Source organism: Lithobates pipiens, unplaced genomic scaffold (assembly GCF_037356315.1).
Source record: "Lithobates pipiens isolate NorthernLeopardFrog02 unplaced genomic scaffold, aLitPip1_a1.2 Scaffold_19, whole genome shotgun sequence".
NCBI lineage: Eukaryota > Metazoa > Chordata > Amphibia > Anura > Ranidae > Lithobates > Lithobates pipiens.
Window position 1 is genome coordinate 122741547 of NW_027507764.1, and position 22008 is coordinate 122763554.

The 22008-nt window shown below is 39.4% G+C and overlaps 1 protein-coding gene and 1 long non-coding RNA gene across 3 annotated transcripts in view; one reads left to right on the forward strand and one right to left on the reverse strand.

Moving 5' to 3' along the window:
* Window positions 1-17737, forward strand: part of XIRP1 (xin actin binding repeat containing 1) — a 37779-nt gene extending 20042 nt beyond the window's left edge. For both annotated transcript variants that reach the window (XM_077491218.1, XM_077491219.1), the window contains 2 exons: window positions 3859-3911; window positions 6571-17737. In XM_077491218.1, the coding sequence (XP_077347344.1) occupies window positions 6571-13542 (6972 nt within the window). In that variant the 5' untranslated portion in view covers window positions 3859-3911 and the 3' untranslated portion in view covers window positions 13543-17737. The remainder of the gene's footprint in view (window positions 1-3858; window positions 3912-6570) is intronic.
* Window positions 6050-11138, reverse strand: LOC143996254 (uncharacterized). The gene is made up of 2 exons (XR_013277520.1): window positions 11031-11138; window positions 6050-7315 (listed from the first exon to the last, which is right to left on the reverse strand). It is a non-coding gene; the product is annotated as an uncharacterized LOC143996254 (long non-coding RNA).
* Window positions 17738-22008: the final 4271 nt, after the last annotated feature.

The following is a 22008-nucleotide window of genomic DNA, read 5'->3' on the forward strand; positions in this document are numbered from 1 at the left end:
CTTGTTACTCTTTGCATTAATTTTTTTAATAAATCCTTTCTTATTTGTATCATTTTATAAGTTTTGCTGTTATCCAATAACTATCTGATTTGTTTGTGACATTAAGGGCCGGTGCACACAGCGATGCGCGGCGAGGCGTCTCCGACTTGCCTCGCCGCGACTTGCACGGACCTCAGCGGCGACTTGCAGAGGACTTCTGTATAGAAGTCAATGCAAGTCGCCCCCGAAGTCGCCCCAAAGTAGTACAGGAACCTTTTTTCTGAGTCGGAGCGACTCGAGTCGCTCCTCTCAGAACGGTTCCATTGTACAGAATGGGGGCGACTTGCGGGAGCGAGGCGAGGCGAGCCGTGTCGCCTCGCCTCGCGCCGCAGTGTGAACCGGCCCTAAGGTTATCTCATTGATTTAAATAAATGTGTTTCTCTTGGGCATTTTTATTGTATACTTCATGCATACCTGCTCATTATATTGGCATTCTAAAGGTACATTCAGGTGAATAGATAAGCTTATCTGCTTTAATTGCTTAAGGACCACCCCACATACATATACTGCGGCAGGGTGGCCCTTAAAGTGATTGTAAACCCTCCCCCACAACTTTGTTCCATGTAAATCAGCATAAAATACCCTAATGAGCACTGCTCGTAGATATCTCCTTACTTGCTTAGTATTGTTGTAATCCTTGTTGTTCTGTAGAATGAAGTCACTGAGCATGCCCAGATCTTCCCTGATTTAAGGCACACTCTCTATGTCTTATCTATCTGTTATCAGGACTTCCTACAGCACAACACTGAACTCTGCTAATCACTCAGAGCTTCCTCCTATGCACCATGTGACCATGTGACATCAAATACAGTCTAAACTTGGCTATTACTGCAGTCTTATCAGCTGAAGCTGATAAGTCTGACAAAGGCAAACATTAGACATCGGCACAAATAAAAACTATGAAATAAACAAGTAAGCTATGAACAGGGAAGCAGGGTTGCCATAGAAACATTGGATTGAGAAGGAGGCTTGGTTAACAGTACAGGAAGTGCTCAATGTAAGGGCGGAAATACACTCCACTGTGGACTCATAAAACAATACTTAAGATGGTGCTGCCTAACCCCTGGAAACAAGTTTTTTAAAGTTTCTTTAAACAGTAAGTAATATGCGATTTGGGCTGGATTACAGTGGCTATAGTCTGATAATGACTTATTATAATGGACTAAATGAAAAGAAGCATCAGAGTGGGAGAGTTTACTTCCTCTTTAAGCGCAAAATCACGTATCTGTATGTGATTCCCTGGACCGGCTCTGGGGCGCGCGTGCGTACACCACCAGAGCCCCGTTTTTGATATGATCAGATACAGCGGGAGCTAATCAGCAGGTCCGGAAGCCGCGATGGCCGCCGCCCATCCACGGTTATTCACAGGAGAGGCAGAACGGCCGTTCTGCGAGGGAGGATGATCGCTCCTGATGTAAACCCCTTCCCTGCCAGTGTCATTTATACAGTGACAGTGAATTTATTTAGCACTGATCACTGTATTAGTGTCACTGGTTCCCAAAAATGTCACTTAGTGTCAGATTTGTCCGCCGCAATGTCACAGTCTCGCTAAAAAACGCTGATCGCTGCCATTACTAGTAAAAACAATAAAATAAAATAAAAAGTCCATAAATCTATTCCATAGTTTGTAGACGCTATAACTTTTGTGCAAACCAATCAATATACGCTTATTGGGATTTTTTTTTACCAAAAACATGTGGCAAAGTACATATTGGCGTAAATTGATGAAGACTTTTTTTTTTTTTATTGTATGTGTTTTATAGCAGAAAGTAAAACATATCTGTATTTTTTAAGTGAACACAGATTCACTTCACTACATTGCACACTTTAGTAAATCTGTTTGGTACATTTAAATGGATCAGTGACATGACCAAAATTTTAAATGTAAACTCTAAAAAAGGAATGTTCTTCATTTTGCACTTATATTAACCACTTCAGCTTCCTGACCAGGCCATTATTGTGATATTGCACTGCGTTGCTTTAACTGACAATTGTGCGGTCATGCAACATTGTACCCAAATAAAATTGATGTCCTTTTTTTCCTACAAATAGAGCTTTCTTTTGGTGGTATTTGATCACCTCTGCAGTTTTTATTTTTTGCACTATAAACAAAAAAACAGACAGTTTTGAAAAAAATATATATATATATTTTCTTAACTCCCCATGTGCATGATCAGATGTTTGGATTGGAAGAAAACAAATTATACTTTATCTCATGTTTTGTAAATCATGCCCCAGGTTTTTAATACAATACACCCAGTTGGTTTGTGAGGTACAGTATCTCACAAAAGTGAGTACACCCATCACATTTTTGTAAATATTTTATTATATCTTTTCATGTGACAACACTAAATAAATGACACTTTGCTACAAGGTAAAGTAGTGAGTGTACAGCTTGTATAACAGTGTAAATTTGTTGTCACCTCAAAATAACTCAACACACTCAACCGCTGGCAACAATAGTGAGTACACCTCTAAGTGAAAATGTCCAAATTGGGCCCAAAGTCCAGCACTGCCTTAACCCTCGTGGGCATGGATTTCATCAGAGCTTCACAGGTTGCCACTGGGTGTCCTCTTCCACACCTACATGACGACATCACAGAGCTGTGAGAGACCTTGTGGTCCTCCACCTTCTGTTTGAGAATGCCCCACAGATGCTCAATAGGGTTCAGGTCTGGAGACATGCTTGGCCAGTCCATCACCTTTACCCTCAGCTTTTTTAGCAAGGCAGTGGTCATCTTGGAGGTGTGTTTGGGGTCGCTAACATGTTGGAATACTGCCCTGTGGTCCAGTCTCTGAAGGCAGGGGATCAAGCTCTGCTTCAGTATGTCACAGTACATGTTGGCATTCATGGCTCCCTCAATGAACTGTAGCTCCCCAGTGCCGGCAGCATTCATGCAGCATTCATGCAGCCCCAGACCATGACACTCCCACCAACATGCTTGACTGTAGGCAAGACCCACTAGTCTTTGTACTCCTCACCTGGTTGCCGCCACACGCTTGACACCATCTGAACCAAATAAGTATATCTTGGTTCCGGTAATCCATGTCCTTAGTCTGCTTGTCTTCAGCAAACTGTTTGAGTGCTTTCTTGTGCATCATCTTTAGAAGAGGCTTCCTTCTGGGCCATGCATGCAGACCAATTTGCCATGCAGACCAATTTGATGCAGTGTGCAGCATATGGTCTGAACACTGACAGACTAACCCCCCACCCCTTCAACCTCTGCAGCAATGCTGGCAGCACTCATACATCTATTTCCCAAAGACAACCTCTGGATATGACACTGATGCATGTGCACTCAACTTCTATGGTCGAAAATGGCAATACCTGTACTGAGTGAGACCTCTCCTGTTAAACTGCTGTATGGTCTTGGCCACCATGCTGCAGCTCAGTTTCAGGGTCTTGGCAATATTCTTATAGCCTAGGCCATCTTTATGTAGAGAAACAATTCTTTTTTTTCAGATCCTCAGAGAGTTCTTTGCTATGTTGAACTTCCAGTAACCAGTATGAGAGAGTGAGTGTGATAACACCAAATTTAACACACCTGTTCCCCATTCACATCCGAGACCTTGTAATACTAACGAGTCACATAACACCGAGGTGGGAAAATGGCTAATTGGGCCCAATTTGGACATTTTCACTTAGGTGTGTACTCTCTTTTGTTGCCAGGGTTGTAATTATGGGCTCACCATAGTTGCTCATGGATGCTGATGTCATTCACGCATACAGAAAGACATGCCTTCTAGTAGCTGTTTGACTAACCATATTCAGTATTTTTTATGATATGATTTAGTCATTATTATATTTTTTTTTTCCAGATCCAGAAGACAACAACCAGACATTCAGAATAGACGCTTCTTGAGTTTTAAAGGTATGATAAACATATCTAAACTAATAAATAACTATACTTTATGAAAAACAATGTTAATTTTGTCAACTAAAATATTTCCATTTACTAAATTAATACTATTTTAATCGACTAAATACGACTAAAACTAAAATACTTGAAATTACTAAAATATGACTAAAACTAAAATGGCATGTTAGTCAAAAGACTAAAATACAACTAAAACTAAAATGGCATTTTAGTAAAAAAAAAAAAAAATGACCAAAACTAATTAGAAATTTGACTTCATAATTACCACTGCACTACCACATAAGAATATGTAGGGTCATCTACTAAGCCGCCAATAGAAAAAAAATGTGCAATGGCATTACAGCAAATGAGGGTTTACGTTTTGTTTGTTTTTTATTATATATATTTTCAAATTGTACTTGTCTGTAGTGCATGTTCAAACCTTAATACCATAAATAGTAACATGTTAATAGATTGTTACTCCAGGAGCAGTGGCGGCACCTCCATTGGGTGGTGCATGGGTGCTGCCCCCCATCCATTTGTCTGGCCCGCTGATCTACATGCAGGGCGCCGGCACATGGATTCCAATGGAGGGGGTGTTTTTTTTAAGCACATTATTAGAGCCAGATGCTCTAATTGGCTTCAAAAAAGGGTGGGCTCTGGGCGCAGAGCATTGCTCCCCGAGCCCACCCAGTTGTGTGACACTAGCAAATGAACATTCGCTATTGTCACACTGATCCATCCTCCTACTGGTTAATCGGGAAGCAGGTCCAGAGACTCGTCACCCGATTGGCTGAAAGGACAGGTGATTCTATTGGATGCCTAGGAGGAGGAGGGAGGAGATGCACAGCGGAAGCCACCCTGATGCAGAGAAGGAGGAGACACCCGCCTGTCGTCCCCTGTAGGAGCGCTGCCCACCCCGGAAACCTAGATGGGGTAAGTGCGGGGCTGGATGTCCAACCGCGAGACCCCCGGGGGTGCCAGTGAGCCTGTGGCACAGGCCAACCGACTGGGAGTGGTTGTTTGTCCCCCCCCCCCCAAAAAAAAACACCAGCCGCCACTGTCCAGGAGTGTATAATGATTTTGGCAATTCTTAAGAAATGCTTAAATAATGGATTAAAGTTGAACTAGACCCATTATATTTTAGATGACTAAAATTTACTGGAGGTTTTATTCAACTAAAATAGGTCTAAAACTAAAACAATTCAGATGACTAAATTAGGACTAAAACTAAAATGGCATTTTAGTCAAAAGACTAAAATACGACTAAAACCAAAATGGCATTTTAGTCCACAGACTATAACTAAAACTAAATTGAAATTTGATGTCAAAATGAACACTGAAGTATGCTTTAGAAAAAAATGATTGTGACGCATATCAATCAAGAACTTCAAACTGCCATTTCTGCAATCCAAGTTTGAAAATTAAGCAACATTTCTTGTTATGCAACAAGAAATTTTTAGGTTGGCATATTTAGTTACTTTTTAAAGCAGCCCTAAAAAGGTATTTATTGCAACATGTTTTGAGCAAGATAACTTTATATCTAAAAGTGTGCTAATGCTTCTAAGTGACTTTTAACAAAAAATTAACCTAATGACAAGCTTATACTGTAAGCTCTCACTTCATCTGCTCTGCTGAAAAAGCCATACTGTTCTTATCGGGTAAAGTTAATGTACTGCTGCCCCCTCCCACCTTCCACATATTTCTATTAGTCATAGTGATGGGGCTAGTGTTTTCTTAAAATGACAGAGTCACTTTAAGTTACTCATAAACAAGAGATGCCAATCAGGCCAGAATGAATCTCATTTGCATTGACTAGCCTCCATCTCGCAATTGATCAGATAGGTTAACAAAAAACGATAACAGTTTCTGGCAATGCCTGAACGTTTCTCCAATCTCCTCCCTATGTAGGCATAAATGTAGATTCTTATGAAGTGGTTAGACCAGTGGTCAACCCTGTCCTCAGGGCCCACTAACAGGCCAAGTTTTATGTTTTACCTTAGGGAGATGCAGAGTAGAATACTGCAGTCCCTGAGCAGCAAATGATATCACCTGTGATGTATTTCAGTTATCTTGCAAACCTGGCCTGTTAGTGGGCCCTGAGGACAGGGTTGATGACCACTGGGTTAGACAACACAAGTCGGATCACCCTGTGGAATCTGTACATATGCTTCTTTAATTCTTATAATTATAATCAGAGTTGGTCCTACATCCTCTCAAAACGTATTTAAAAGCAACAGCATTGCCCTTCTGTACTGAGTTTTTCCTTTCATATAAGGAGACACTGTAATTAAATACTTGTGCCGCAATAATTGTTTTGCCTCTGCTGATAAAATCTGACATTATCAGTACCCTTTAAACACTTCTTTATCAAACTATATGAACCCATCATTTGTTTTACAATTTCTAGACTTGGCTGACATTATATAAAGTATTTTCTAAGCTTACTAATAATGCCGCATTGCCTTCTATAGTTTCCCTATCACATCCATTAAAAATGAAATCATACTATTGAAAAGCATGTGAATATATGGTCAATTTTTGTGTATGTATGTAATACACCATTTGTATATGTGTATGGGCTATTCTCAACTGCTTTATTTAACAACATTTTAGGAATAACAGTAAGAAAGTAGGGTAAAAGTGTTAAAAATTTGTTTTTTTCCTTATAAAGATGGCAGACAACATCATGAAGTTATCTCAAGAAAAAAAGCTTGATGCTGATCTACCTTTACCACCTCCCCCTGAATCAGTACATCATTCTGTTACAGTAACTGGTGCACAGGATTCAAGCAACCTTCCTCCACAACCACCAAAAGAGTCATTTTCTAAGTTCTATGAGCAGCGACAAGTCAATGAGGTAAAAAGACTTTACCGCCATATGCATCCAGAGTTGAGGAAAAATTTAGAACATGCTGTGACTCAAGACATTAATGAATTATTAAGCATAGCAGATGAACCTAACCAACCAACTTCAGTCAATCTGGATGCAGTGTTGCCAGGGGAGGTGCAATCCATGCGTTGGATCTTTGAAAACTGGAATCTGGATACTATTGGAGAACATCAAGGTAGTCGGAAATTGACTGAAGAAGAGATTGTACTTGGAGGAAATGTTAGAAATACATCTCAGATGTTTCAAGGTCAGACATGTGTAGATGGTAACAGCTCCTCTCCTGCCATGCTTGGCAAGGATCAAAGAAAAGGTGATGTGAAGACAGCCTTGTGGCTGTTTGAAACCCAACCACTTGATTCATTAAACAAAATATATCCTGAAGACACCGAAGTTCAAGAGGCAGTTTTAAAAGACCCAGTGGAAAAGGGTGATGTGAAGGGCACCAAAATGCTTTTCGAGACACAATCTCTAGATGAAGTAGGCCGCTGCAACTCTGTAGAAGAACACAATATCCTTCAGCTCAAATCTGAAATACAAGAGATGAAGGGAGATGTGAACAAAACTATTAAACTGTTCCAGACTGAGCCTCTCTGTGCAATCAGAGACAAAACAGGAAATATTCATGAAATTAAATCCATTTGTAGGGAAGAAACACAGAGCAACAATGTAAACACAGCAAGATGGTTGTTTGAAACCCAGCCTTTAGACACTATTCACAAGGATACCTCCAAAGTTCAGATTATAAGAGGGATTTCCTTGGAGGAGATCGCTAAAGGGGGAGTGAATGCAACTAAGTGGGTATTTGAAACTCAACCCTTAGACACAATAAAAGAGCATATAGAAGGAGTATTCCAGGCATCTGTAGACACAATCCAAGGAGAGGATGTCTCAAAGCAAAGCAACGTATTTGGGAAGCAATATCTGGACTCTATAAATGTCAACACTGATAGTAAAATTTCAACCACAGAAGATATAGTTGCTGGTGATGTGAAGTCCACGCTGTGGCTTTTTGAAACACAACCAATGGAGTCACTCAAAGGAAGCATGGAATTTGGCGAGCTGAAAAAAGTTGAACTATCAAGTGAAGAAAAGGGAGATGTCAAACAAAGGAAACATGTGTTTGAAACTTGTTCACTGGACAAGATTTCCCACAAAGAAGAAGAATCTAGTGGGCAAACTGAAACAGACATAAAAGACATTGTTAAAGGGGAAGTGAAATCATTTAAAAATCTCTTTGAAACACTTCCCCTGGATAGCATTCAATCCATTAAGAGTGTTCACGTTTCTAGCCAGGAAGACATAAAATTAGGAAATGTGAAGGCAACTCAGGCACTGTTTGAAAACACACCACTGTATGCCATTGAGGACAGTTTGGGCAATTATCATGAAGTCACATCTGTCAGTCGGGAGCAAATAGTTAGTGGTGATGTTAAAAATTACAAATGGATGTTTGAAACAAAACCACTAGATCAATTTAATGATGGCACCCAAAAGGTGGACATAATTAAAGGTATCACTAAACAAGAGATTGAGTCTGGAGATGTGGGAACAGCCCGATGGCTCTTTGAAACTCAGCCTGTTGATGTCTTTTCAAAAGATACACACAGTGCACCCCAGAAAGAAATGTTACAGAAAGGTGATGTGAAGAAATGCAGATGGCTGTTTGAAACCCAGCCCATTGATATATTATATGAAAAATCGGAGAAACCAGAAAAGGAAGCTTTAATCCGGGGTGATGTTAAGTCCTACACTTGGATGTTTGAAACTCAACCATTAGATTCCATCAAAGACTCTGGAGAGTGTTACATAAATGTGAGCAGTGCGTCTCAGAGTGATTTAGAAGGTGTTAACGTGAAAACAACCAAACATTTGTTTGAGACTGAACCTATAGACAGTATTTCCTCTTCTAACGAGTTCCGAAAAGTGATCCGATATGCAAGTCGTGTTGAAATCCAATCAGGTGAAGTCTCGAGAGTGAAAGAGATTTTTGAATCAATGCCAAATGAACAAGTTGCTTTACAGAAAACAGATGTTCCTACAGAAGAAAACATACAAGTTGGTGCTGTAAACAAATTCACATGGCTTTTTGAAAACTGTCCAATGGATTCTATAAAAAACAACAAAAATGGTTTTCAAGAGCTACCCGCAGAAAAAGATATCCAATATGGTGATGTTGGAGGTAAAAAATTCATCTTTGAAACCTATTCATTAGATCAGATCCACCAAGAGTTTGATGAGAAGGAGATTAGCAAAGTGCAAGAAACTCTCACCACTCATGGAGATGTAAAATCCTGTACCATGCTTTTTGAAACCAAGCCACTATATGCTATACAAGACAAAAGTGGTGAATATCACGAAGTGACATCAGTAAAAAAAGAAGAGATTGAGAAAGGAGACGTGAGAGGTGCAAAATGGCTGTTTGAAACCAAACCTCTTGATAGAATCAATAAAGATGAGGAAGTATTTGTCATCAGAGCTGTCACACAAGAAGATTTTGAGAAGGGCTGTGTTAAGACTGCACGGTGGAGATTTGAAACAGAACCACTTGATACCATTACTGATATTGCAAAACATGCTGTAAGAACAGTTGATGACATTCAAAAGGGTGATGTCCAATTAAATAAACAGCTTTTTGAAACAGAACAAGTTAGCCAGAAGAAGTATGTACGACTGGTTAGTGTTAGTGATGTTCAGAAAGGAGACGTTAGAACTTCTACATGGCTCTTTGAAAACCAACCCATTGATAGCCTGAAAGGGGAGGATCAAGAACATCAGGGGATAATAAAAGTGCAAAGAGAAGATAGCCAAAAGGGCGATGTCAAGAGATGCACTTGGTTATTTGAGTCTCAACCACTGGATAGCCTAAAAGATACAGAAAGTCCAGATACTCTTCACACCACAGAAGATATTCCAAAAGCTAATGTAAAAAGCACCACATGGCTATTTGAAAGTACACCTCTTGACAAAATTGACTTGAAACATTCAACTAGTATTGAACAAAGAGAAATAAACATAAAGGATACCCTTGATGCATTCTTCTCCCGCAAAATTATTCAGAATCAAGGAATTGCCATAGAAAACATCCATGGTGGAAATGTGAAAATGATAAAATATCAGCTATCAACACAAACTAATGTGGATATCCAAAAGGAAGAAACTGTTGGTGGAAACCTTCAAAGAATACTTTTACAGTTACTCCACAGAACTGATGTTGAACCCCATGGAATCCTGGTTGAAGAAATTGATAGCAGACATCTACAAATGATCAAGTTAAATCTGTTAAATACAGTTCAGTCAAAAGAAGAAGACAAAGAGTCTGTCAGGGATGATGTAGCAAAAGCCATCAAGATATTGCTAAATGAAGATGACTCTCGCAAAACTGGCATTATAATGGAAGAGTCAGAAAGAGGCTCTGTAAAAATTATCATTTACTCTGTTTCATCACATTGTAAATTTAATGAGACTGGTGAGGTTGTTGCCAAAGGAGATGTTAAATCCACTATTGGCTCTCTCATTGCTTGTAGCCAGGACAGTCAACCAAAACTCTCAGTGACACGTGAACAAAATGAGAAAGGAAATGTTCAATTATTCACAAGTTGCATTGAGAAAGGTGATCTGGGGTACCTAAAAAGTCTTCAAACAGATTCAGAAATAGATGCTCTTACACTATATGAAAGTAACCCCGTTCATCAAGAAACTGCCACTGAGCAAAATAACACAGCTATACAAAAAGACAACCAAAGCACTAGAAGTTCAGAATGTGTATATATTACATCCCCCCCTGTATTTCACCCTGTACAACCTCAGCAACAGTTGAAAAAATGCATAACAGTGAATACAGCAGAAGCTAACAACCAAAAAGCTACAACAGGGTGCAAAGTAGCGAAACAAGACATCACTCTGAATGATGAAAGACAAATCAGCTCCACACTGCAGAAATCTGCAGTCAGCAAAAACACAACTGAAGAAAAAAAACAGGCGACATCACTTAAAGAATGTTTTGTTGGGGATCTCACCTCCAATACAGTAAAAGACACTTGTAGAGATAACAGCGATCTTCAAGCTGCATTGTCGGATCTGCGTCAAATCACAGCTGAAGCTAAAAGCATTCAAAAACAGGTTCAATGCAAAATCCAGAACACCAACCAAGAAGTTGAATGTACAAAACAGGTTGTACTGGAGAACACTGTGCAACCCATTCAAGCAGCAATACATCAAGAATGTGCATCTGCAAAACATACCTTAAGTGTCACAACTAAATCTCAAGAAACACGGACATCTTATGCAAGTCTTCAGAAATCTACCACCTCCACAAAAAAGGTCAGTGATTCTGAAAAGGAGGAGAAAGAGGCTGCTCAGGGGAGTAGGGAGGTTCCTGTAGTAGGAACTAACAGTATTACAGATAATGCTGAGTCACCCAAACAAGCAAAAAATTATTTAAATCCCTTTATTGATGATGAATATAAAACACAATTAGAGCAAGAGGAAAGAGACCAAGATATTGTCAGAGGAGATATAAAGGCAGCAATGAGAGCATTACAGAATGCTTCAACAGAACAAAGAGTAATAGAAAAGGAAGAAGTTGTAAGAGGTAATTTAACATCTGCCCTTCAGTCGCTCCAAAAGTCTAATGTTAATGTATCAAAGGGTGACTTTAAAGCTGCAATGATATACAGAAATGCAGGTCAGTCTTATGCTGCTAGCAAAAGAAAGGATAATGACCAGCAGATAAAAAATAAAGCTCTCGTTAAATCGGTACACCCATCTGACAATGACTCTCCTCCTTCTTCAGCTACTGTAACTGGACAAGAGAAGTACCAACCACCCAACACAAGTGATGCTGATGCAACAAAAGATGACTCTGAAAAGATGAATGATTCTGTACTGAAGTTTGCAGAGCCCATTAACCAAAAGGCAAGTGAAAACACATCTGACAAGAATGTGAACACAAAAAGTACATCTCAGCCAACACAAAGAAAAAAGCCAGTGCCACCACCAAAGCCAAAACATCTTCTCCCTGGTAAATGTCCCCCACCTCGTCACCGAGTTAAGACCCCCATGACTTCAACACCAGCTTCATCTCCACCACCTACTACTCCAACTAATAACTCTTGTTCCACAATTTTACCAGGCAATGAGTCTGAACAGGCCCATGATTATTCTGATGGCCCATCAAAGTTTTCTAAATCCAAAAAAGACATGCTTACCGATAGTATAAACATGACATGCAATGAAAAAAACACCAGTACAACCAAAAACCAAACCTTCGAGGATGAATTTACATTATTGACAAAAACTCAAAATACTACACTAGTCAGTGAAGTAAAAGCTTGTACGGCACAACCAGAACAGTTAGAACCTATTTTAGAGGATAAATCCATAATCTACCAACCTTTAGAAAATAAAGATAATGTAATAGACAAGACAAATATTACATTAACTGAAACAAGTGATAGTTGTAATCACAGTGATAACAAAGGCGTTGTAATGAGGGTAAAGAAAAGAAAAGAAACAGAAGGTGAAAAACGGAAACGATTATCTATTCATATGGATGAAATTATGAAGGATAATGTCAAAGCAGCAACGGACATTTTTGAAAACTTGAAAAAGCAAGATGAACTTGAGACAATTTTGAAAAAAGTAGAAGAACTGGAAGAAGAGGCCAGTAATGTAGATATAAAGTCTGTGAAGGGTTTATTTGAGAATGTTCCAGAATGGATCGCAACCAGTAAAGAAAAAGAAACTCTACATCTAAAGCAGCAGGAAGGGCACAAAAATGAAAGCTTTGAGATGCTAAAAGATGATACAGAAAGTGTCTCGTCAGTGGAACTTGCCTTTGAGGATCTTGAAAAGGCAAGTGCTGAAATAAAGTATTTAAAAGAACAGACATTAGCAAGACTTCTAGATATTGAGGAAACAGTTAAGAAGGCCCTATATTCTGTTTCAAATTTAAAATCAGAGTCTGATATTGCAAGTCTTTCAAGTCTTTTCCGAGAATCTCTTGAAACTTCATCGAATACATCTCACAATATTAGAAAAATTAGCATTGTTTCCAGTAAGTCAAAACCGGAGAGAACAACACAATCATTAGGACAAAAACATGCATATACTAAGAACAACCTAGAAGTAACGGAAAATAAGAATACAGAGCTGGAGGTGAATGCTATTCCAAGTCGCTTGTCTCCTATATCCCCTTCCTTTATTAGCATAGAATCCACAGCCAGAAAGTCAACACAACAAAATGGAAACTGTTCATCCTCAACAATTAATTTAAACAAAAATGGTCAAGATTGCACAGATCCCTTCGTCCAGTGGAGTATTTCAAGTGGCAATAGTCAATCTTCAGCTGGACTTCTTGGTATTCCAGCAGTTTATGAACCTAATAACAAAGTGAACAATAACGCGCCATCGAGTCCTGGCTCTCAACGACAAAAAAGTGTTTTAGAGTTGAAGACTGGACCTGAAGGACCTAAAGTAATCGGAACGACAATAGTGACAGAAAAATATGAACAATCTGATCCTTTTGGCAACACAATTATAAAGTCCAAAACATCTACAACAGTAACTAAACAATCTGACACTCAGTGTTCTTCGACGTATGAAGTCGTATCGGCTGCTCCCCGATTTGAGGTGACTGCCTCCCCTCTTCTTAGAAGACATGCAATGCCATTAGCAGAAAATTCCAACAGTAAAGGAAATGAGACGGGTGTTGTGTTTGTTACTTTTGCCAACTCAAAACCAGCCAAAAAATAATATTTTACTGGAAAGCCCAAGAACACATTCTAATTGTATACTAAAATGCTCTAGTCATGTTATACAAGACTGAAATAGATTGTAATACACGATAAATGTTAACTGAAGATTCCTGCTAATAAGATTATGCTCATGTTTTGCAGCCAAAGTTTTTATTAGTAAAAAAGAGTGAAAATGTCCAAATTCTGACTCCAAAGTTTTAAAACATTAAGTTATTTTATTGTCAGTTTCTTTAAACAGTGTTAGTACTTTCACCATACGAAGCCTACACTCTGGGCTACAGAGCAAATGTTCTATGCCAAATGTTTCAAAAGGAAAATATTTTGCCATTCAAACAGCAGTATTTAATACTAAGTGTAGAATTTCTTAGGAGACAAAGGCCCAATTATTGCAGGTTAGGACAACTATTCTGCGTAATTTAGGTCAGGAATTTATTTTCTGCTTTCTCCAGATTCAGTATTGCTGTAGCAAAATGTACTATCACTGGTACATGTGTTTTTTTCAATAAGGAGATGCTGTATAGCTCTATCACTATATGGATAAGAAAAACACACATTAAATTAAACATTAAATATTGAAAATAGCTTTAAAAATGAAAGTATATCTAAAGTCCAAAACATTATTTTTTATTTTTTTTATTGGTTCCATAGGTTTTTATTGATTTTTGCAATAACAAAACGTGGAAATAAATCATGATGTAGTTACTGACACAATCATGCAAGAACCAAAGTTAATGAGACAAGTACGTTATACAAGTAAAGTTATTATCAGGCATCAGTGTAAACTACAACATGCCGAACTGAAACACAGAGACATTTGTGCGGTGGCACAAAAAAATAAGATCTCAATATATGTAGCAGTCAGGCAGTGGGAATTACAGAATAAGACAGAAATAAACAGATAATTTAGAAAGACAAAAAGGCCAGGAAAGAGGGAAGAAGCAGAAAAGGATTGAGGTTATGGTTTAGCCCCACCTACAAGCCAGACAGACTACAATTCATTCCAGCTGGGAGAAAATGTGTGAACCACGTTGTACCACATGGCAGAATATTTTTGCATTGTATCGGTTATCCTCGTCTCCACTTTCTGATGTAAAATTGTTTGTGTGATACAAGATTTGGCTTTGGCCATGGAAAGAGTAGGGGTTTTCCACGCTTTGCCAATTGTTTGTTTAGCAGCTGGGAGGACATTTTTGTTAAATTTCATCTCTGTCCCATTAGGGAGATTTCCCTTCGTTTCACATTCTGTAGACTCAAAAGGAAGTCAGAGGATATCTTTCTAGTCATTTTTTCAATGAGGGAAATCCCCTCTTATGCCCTGTACACACGGTCAGAAATTCAGACGGAAACAGTCCGATCGGATTATGTTGTCGGAAAACCCGATCGTGTGTGTGCTCTATCTTTTTCCGTCGGAAATTCAGACGGAAAAATTTTGAGAGCTGGAGCTTACATTTTTTCGAAAACAAAATCCAATCAGACTTTTTCCGATCGTTTGTAAAGAATTCCGACAGACAAAGTGCCATGCATGCTCAGAATAAATTACGAGACGAAAGCTATTGGCTACTTTGTCCGACCGTGTGTATGCAACACAAGTTTTTGGCCAAAATCCGTCTGAAAAAATCAGACGGATTTTGTGGTCGGCATGCCCGACCGCATGTATGGGGCATTAGACAGTTATCGTCATGAGAACAAATGCCCCCAATGAAAAATTTCCCCTTTTACTGTTCTGGTGGCAACCCTTGTTCCCCATGACATTGGTAATCATGACTATTAGAGAGAGCAAATCTCCCTAAGGGGACCCACGCAGCAAAAAAGCGACAGTGGTTTTTAATTCTCCACCATTCTATCCAAATCTTAACCACTTTAAGACTGGGCCTCTTTTTTAGATGTGGTTTTTACGAGTTAAAAACAGTTTTTTTTGCTAGAAAATTACTTAGAACCCCCAAACATTATAAATTTTTTCGAACATCCTAGAGAATAAAATGGTGGTCGTTGCAATACTTTCTGTCACATTGTATTCGCGCAGCGGTCTTACAAGCTAATTTTTTATTTTTTAAATACACTTTTTTGAATTAAAAAATAAGACAATATTAAAGTTAGCCCTTTTTTTATTGTGAAAGATAATTTTACGCCGAGTAAATTGATACCCAATATGTCACGCTTCAAAATTGCACCCGCTCGTGGAATGGCGACAAACCTTTACCCTTAAAAATCTCCATAGACGATATTTTAAAAATTCTACCAGCTGCATGTTTTGCTCTTGCTCTACCAATCGCAGCGATATCTCACATGTGTGGGTTGAACACCGTTTTCATATGTGGGTACTACTCACGTATGCATTCGCTTCTGCAACTTGGCGGGCCAGGGCAGGTTTCAAAAAAAATAAATCTTATTTATTGTACCTTTTACTTTTTATTTTTACACTGTTTAAAAAAATCTAAATCTGTCACTTTTATTCCTATTACAAGGAATGTAAACATCCCTTGTAATAGAAAAAAACATGACAGGACCTCTTAAATATGAGATCTGGGGTCAAAAAGACCTCAGATCTCATATTTACACTAAAATGCAATAACAAAAAAAAAAATTGTCATTTAAAAAAATTTTAAAAATAAAATGCCCCTTTAGAGCTATGGGCGTAAGTGACGTTATGACGTCGCTTCCATCCTGCAGTGTCATGGAGATGGGTGGGGGCCATCTTCCCCTCACTTGTCAGCCCAGGGGACAGATGCGATCACCTCCGCCGCTGCCGGCAGCTCCGGTAAGCGGCGGAGGGCACTGGATCGCTGCGGGAGGGGGGCCCTCTCCCGCCATAGATAAAAGTGATCTTGCGGCGAATCTGCTGCAGAGACAACTTTTATCTTATACCGGACCACCGGCCGAACACGGGGATACCAGGGTTATGGCAGCTAGCTGCTGCCATAACAACGATATCCGTCCCCAAAGTAGGGACGTACATCAGCGTGCGGCGGTCCGTAAAGTTGTTAAAATGAGTTTTGCCTTTAGGTATACTTCAAATAGAAGAAGAATGAACGTATGCATTAATTTAGAGACAAATGGGTTAATGTTTAAGATAAAAACTTTGAGGAAGCCATCAGATGTTAATATTCAAGATCAGGTCTGCTAAAAATAACAAAAAAAATAGAAGTTTGGTTGTTAGGGCCAGCTACTTCTTTACCCTAATAATTAAATAAAGTACAAACAATTGAAGGGATAGTCTAAAGCAATACTTTAGACTAAAAATATTAAGCTATATCTCGCACAGTGGATCCATAAGGACCGACCAGAACATACAAAATAATGTCTTAAGCCTCGTACACACAATCGGATTTTCAGCAGGGAATTGTGTGATGACAGACTGTTTGCCTAAAATCTGACCGTTAGTACGCTCTATCAGACAATTGTTGGCCAACTTTCCACCAACAAATGTTGGATGGCAGGTTAGTACATTTTTGGTGGACAACAGTCTGTTGTCAGATTTTCTTATCGTGTGTACACAAGTCCGTAACACAAAAGTCCGAAGTAAAAAAGCGCATGCTCGGAATCAATGCTAACCAAACACGACATTAGCAGAAGCTCAGGAGCTGAAACTCCACATCGTATGTCACTACATTCGTGTTTGTTGGTCGACAATTGTGTACCGTTTGTATGCAAGAGAAGTTCACGGTACAAGCCCTTCGGACAAAAGTCTGGTGGTGTGTCTGCGGAAAATCCAATCATGTGTACGAGGCTTTAATTTAGACAATAGACTTTCCTTCTGAGACCTGGGACTTTAACTGAACTGACATATGGAATTCTGTGATCGGAAATCACAACTTATCTATGTCATCTCATGGTATACACCCCCCCCCCCTCCGTTCACACATGCCTAATATTGTGAGATTCACATTTAATGGCAAATAAATATTCACGCATAATACAGTCCTAATTTTTCATCTTTTCCTTCTATTATACTTTTTATGCTTTTCTTAACATACAAATGTTTTAGAGTATTTAAATATTCCAGAATAATTTATTATTTATCATGCCAAAGCAATGTTTTTATAGAGTTGTATGCCTTAAAATGTTACATTTATAGAAAATACATTTGTATAGTTACTTTTCTCAAGAAATTGTTTTGTATTTCTCATGCACTACTGTCTGTGACAATCTCTTTGTTTTTACTGTTGCATAATAAACATACATATTTGCATTAACTCTGTAGTCTCCAATACATCACTGTATGCATCCTGCTGAAAACTGAATCAGGAAAATGGGGGTTCAGGTCATATCAGCTAAAGAATTTTAGTTAATGATTGGGCAGAATAAGAAGATCTGTAGAGATGAACTAAACTGCCAGAAAATCTTTAACCACTTGCTGACCGCCGCACGCCAATGTACTTTGGGGATGGATATCGTTGTTATGGCAGAAGCTAGCTGCCAAAACCCAAGGTATCTCCGTGTTCAGCCGGAAGTCGGCTACAAGATAAAAGTGGTCTCTGTGGCAGATTCGCAGCAAAATCACTTTTATCGGTGGCGGGAGAGGGCCCCGCCTCCCGGCTCGATCCGGTGCCCCCCGCTGCTTACCGGAGCCGTCGGCAGCGGCGGATGCAATCGTGTCTGTCACCTGGGCTGACATGAAGATGAATGAGGGAAAGATGGCCCACCCATCTCCATGACACTGCGGGGCGGAAGCGACGACATAATGTCACTTATCATAGCACTTAAGGGGCAATTTATTTTTATTTTTTTTAAATGACAATTTTTTTTTATTATTATTATTGCATTTTAGTGTAAATATGAGATCTGAGGTCTTTTTGACCCCAGATCTCATATTTAAGATGTCCTGCCATGCTTATTTTTCTATTACAAGGAATAAAAGTGATACATTTTTATACAATTATAGGGAATAATGTCAGCCCAGACACTGTGTAGATAAGAATTTAGAAGACATACATCTGGGGTAGAGAAAATGTATTTAAAAAGTAGAAAAGACTAGCCTTAGAAAGAAAACAAGTATGGTAGGCTCAGTATCTAATGCCCTGTACACATGGTCGGAAATTCAGACAGAAAAGGTCCGATCGGATTATATTGTCAGAAAAACCGTGTGTGTGTGTTTTTCTATCGGACCTTTTCCATCGGTAATTCCGATACTGATCACAAAGGTTTTTTTTTTGTTTATTTTATTTTTTGCTAATTCTTTATTAATACACAGTTTGGAGTGGATTACATCATGCAGCCCAAGTACAAGTATAGCACAATGAGAACATACAGAAATAGCATATATGGGGTATACATCTATGTAATAAAGAGGTTAGTAGTAGTACGTAGCAATTTATCTGACAAGGACAGAACCATGTAGTTGTCTCAAAATTTGATGATGGTCAAATAGGCCAACTTACTCCCACCAGCCACTTTATTAGGTACACATTGCTAGGAACGGTTTGGACCCACTTTTACCTTTAGAATTGCCTTAATACTCCGTGGCATATATTCAATAAGGTGTTGGAAACATTCTTTAGAAATTTTGGTCCATATTGACATGATGGCATCACGCAGTTGTTGCAGATTTGTCAGCTGCACATCCATGATGCAAATCTCCTGTTCCACCACATCCCAAAGGTGTTCTATTGGATTGAGATCTGGTGACTGTGGAGGCCATTGGAGTAAAGTGACCTCATTGTCATGTCCAAGAAACCAGTGGTGAGATGATTTGAGCTTCGTGACATGGTGCATTATCCTGCTGGAAGTAACCATCAGAAGATGGGTACACTGTAGTCATAAAGGGGTGGACATGGTCAGCAACGATACTCAGGTATGCAGTGGCATTTAAGCAATGCTCAATTGGTACCAAGGGGCCCAAAGTGTGCCAAGAAAATATCCCCCACACCATTACACCACCACCACCACCACCAGCCTGAACCATTGATACGAGGCAGGATGGATTCATGCTTTCATGTTGTTCACTCCAAATTCTGACCCTATCCTCTGATGGTTGCAGCTGAAATCGAGGCTCATCAGACCAGGCAACATTTTTCCAAACCTCTATTGTCCAATTTTGGTGAGTTTGTGTGAATTGTAGCCTCAGTTTCATGTTCTTATCTGACGGGGGTGGCACCCAGTCTGGTCTCATGCTGCTGTAGTCCATCTGCACCAAAGTTCCATGTGTTGTGCATTCTGAGGTGGTAATCTACCTTGGTTGTAATGAGTGGCTATTTGAGTTACTGTTGCCTTTCTATCATCTCGAACCAGTCTGCCCATTCTCCTCTGACCTCTGACATCAACAAGGCATTTCCATCCACACAACTACCGCTCACTGGATAGTTTCTCTTATTCGAAACCATTCTCTGTAAACCCTAGAGATGGTTGTGCATGGAAATGCCGTAGATCAGCAGTTTTTGAAATACTCAGACCAGCTCGTCTGGCACCAACAACCATACCACGTTCAAAGTCACTTAAATCCCCTTTCTTCCCCATTATAATGCTTGGTTTGAACTTCAGCAAATCATCTTCACCACGTCTAAATGCCAAAATGCATTGAGTTGCTGCCATTTAATTGGCTGATTAGAAGTTTGTGTTACCAAGCAATTGAACAGGTGTACCTAATAAATTGCCTGATGAGTGTACAGTATATTGGACAGGTATATTATAGGAGTACAATACCTCAAAAGTGTGATTCCGATTTTAAAATAAAGAAGGGGGCACCTAATAAGCTAAAGCAAAAGGAAGAAAAGGCAATGAAAAAAGGGGGGGGGCGTGGTAAAAGGGTAGATAAGAGGAGAGAAATGCTCAGACTTTTTCCATCGGAATTTCCGACCGTGTGTATGGGGCATTATACTTACCTTGTTTATTTTATGGGTGTTACAGGGATTGGAAGTGAGGAAAAATCTCTCTAATATGTTCACAGACAAAATACTATCCTGACGGAAATTGTTTCTTTTTCCCACTCCAACCAAAAGTAATAAAAATATTGTGAATGTTAGAATGTAATAAAATACTTATTTGGACCTTTTTTCATCATTTGCTGCATCTGATCTCCCACAACCTCTTTGCAGCCACTTCCAGTTTACACGCAGTCTAGTGATGGCTGCAGGGCATTTGTCAGGGGACTTTTATGATAATGGCAATAGCAGCCCATGACTGTTCAATGGAATTCAGCACAGAGGCATATAGTCTTCACTGGGAAAGCATGTGACAGATGGACAAAGCACAGAGTGACAAGAACAACTGAAAGACAGGGACAGAGCCTTGCCATCCTATAACGGGACATGCTCTGACAAACATGTGTGAGCTTTTAGCTTTGGGTTTACCTATACCTTATGGAGCAGTGATTGAGCCACACGATCTTGTAATGACACCTAAAAAGTTACATGGATATCCACATAGTGTTTATTAAAGTGATTGTAAACCATTTTTTTTTTTAAATAACAAAGATCATACTTACCTACTCTGTACAATGGTTTTGCACAAAGCAGCCTCGATCTTCTCCTCTCACTTGCTATGGGGCACTTGTGTGGGTTTTCTCCCAAGCTGCGCTCTGTGTGTTCGTTGACACACAGAGTGTGGCTCGTCCCTGCTCCCTCCTCACTGGCTGTGATTAACAGCAGCACCTATCTCTGAGCCTAATGCCACGTACACACAGTCGGATTTTCTGACAACAAAACCGTGGATTTTTTCCAAAGGATGTTGGCTCAAACTTGTCTTGCATACACACCGTCGCAAAAATGTTGTCGGAAATTTCAAACGTCAAGAACGCAGTGACGTACAAGACGTATGATGAGCCGAGAAAAATGAAGTTCAATAACCAGTGCAGCTCCTTCTGCTTGATTCAGAGCATGGGTGAACTTTTGTGCATCGGACTTGTGTACATGATTGGAATTTCCAACAACAAAGTGAAGTTGTCGGAAAACCTGAGAACCTGCTCTCAAACATTTGTGTGCGGAAATTCCGACAGCAAATGTTCGATGGAGCATACACACGGTCGGACTTTCCGACAACAGGCTCACATCGAACATTTCCCGTCGGAAATTACGATCATGTGTATGTGGTATAAGATTACTGGATTGAGATCGGGCTCAGGTAAGTATCAGGGGATGCATTAACCACATAAGCCCCAGACCATTTTGCTGGCCAAAGACCAGACCACTTTTTGCGATCCGGCACTACGTCGCTTTAACTGACAATTGTGTGGTCCTGCGACGTGGCTTCCAAACAAAATGGTGGTGCTTTTTTTTCCCACAAATACAGCTTTCTTTTGGTGGTATTTGATCACCTCTGCAGTTTTTATCTTTTGCGCTATAAACAAAAAAGAGCGACAATTTAGAAAAAAAACATTATTTTTAACTTTTTGCTATAATAAATATCCCCCAAAAATGTATAAAATTTTTTTTTTCCCTCAGTTTAAGCCGATACATATTCTTCTACATATTTTTGGTTAAAAAAAATTGCAATAAGCAATTATTGATTGGTTTGCGCAAAAGTGATAGCG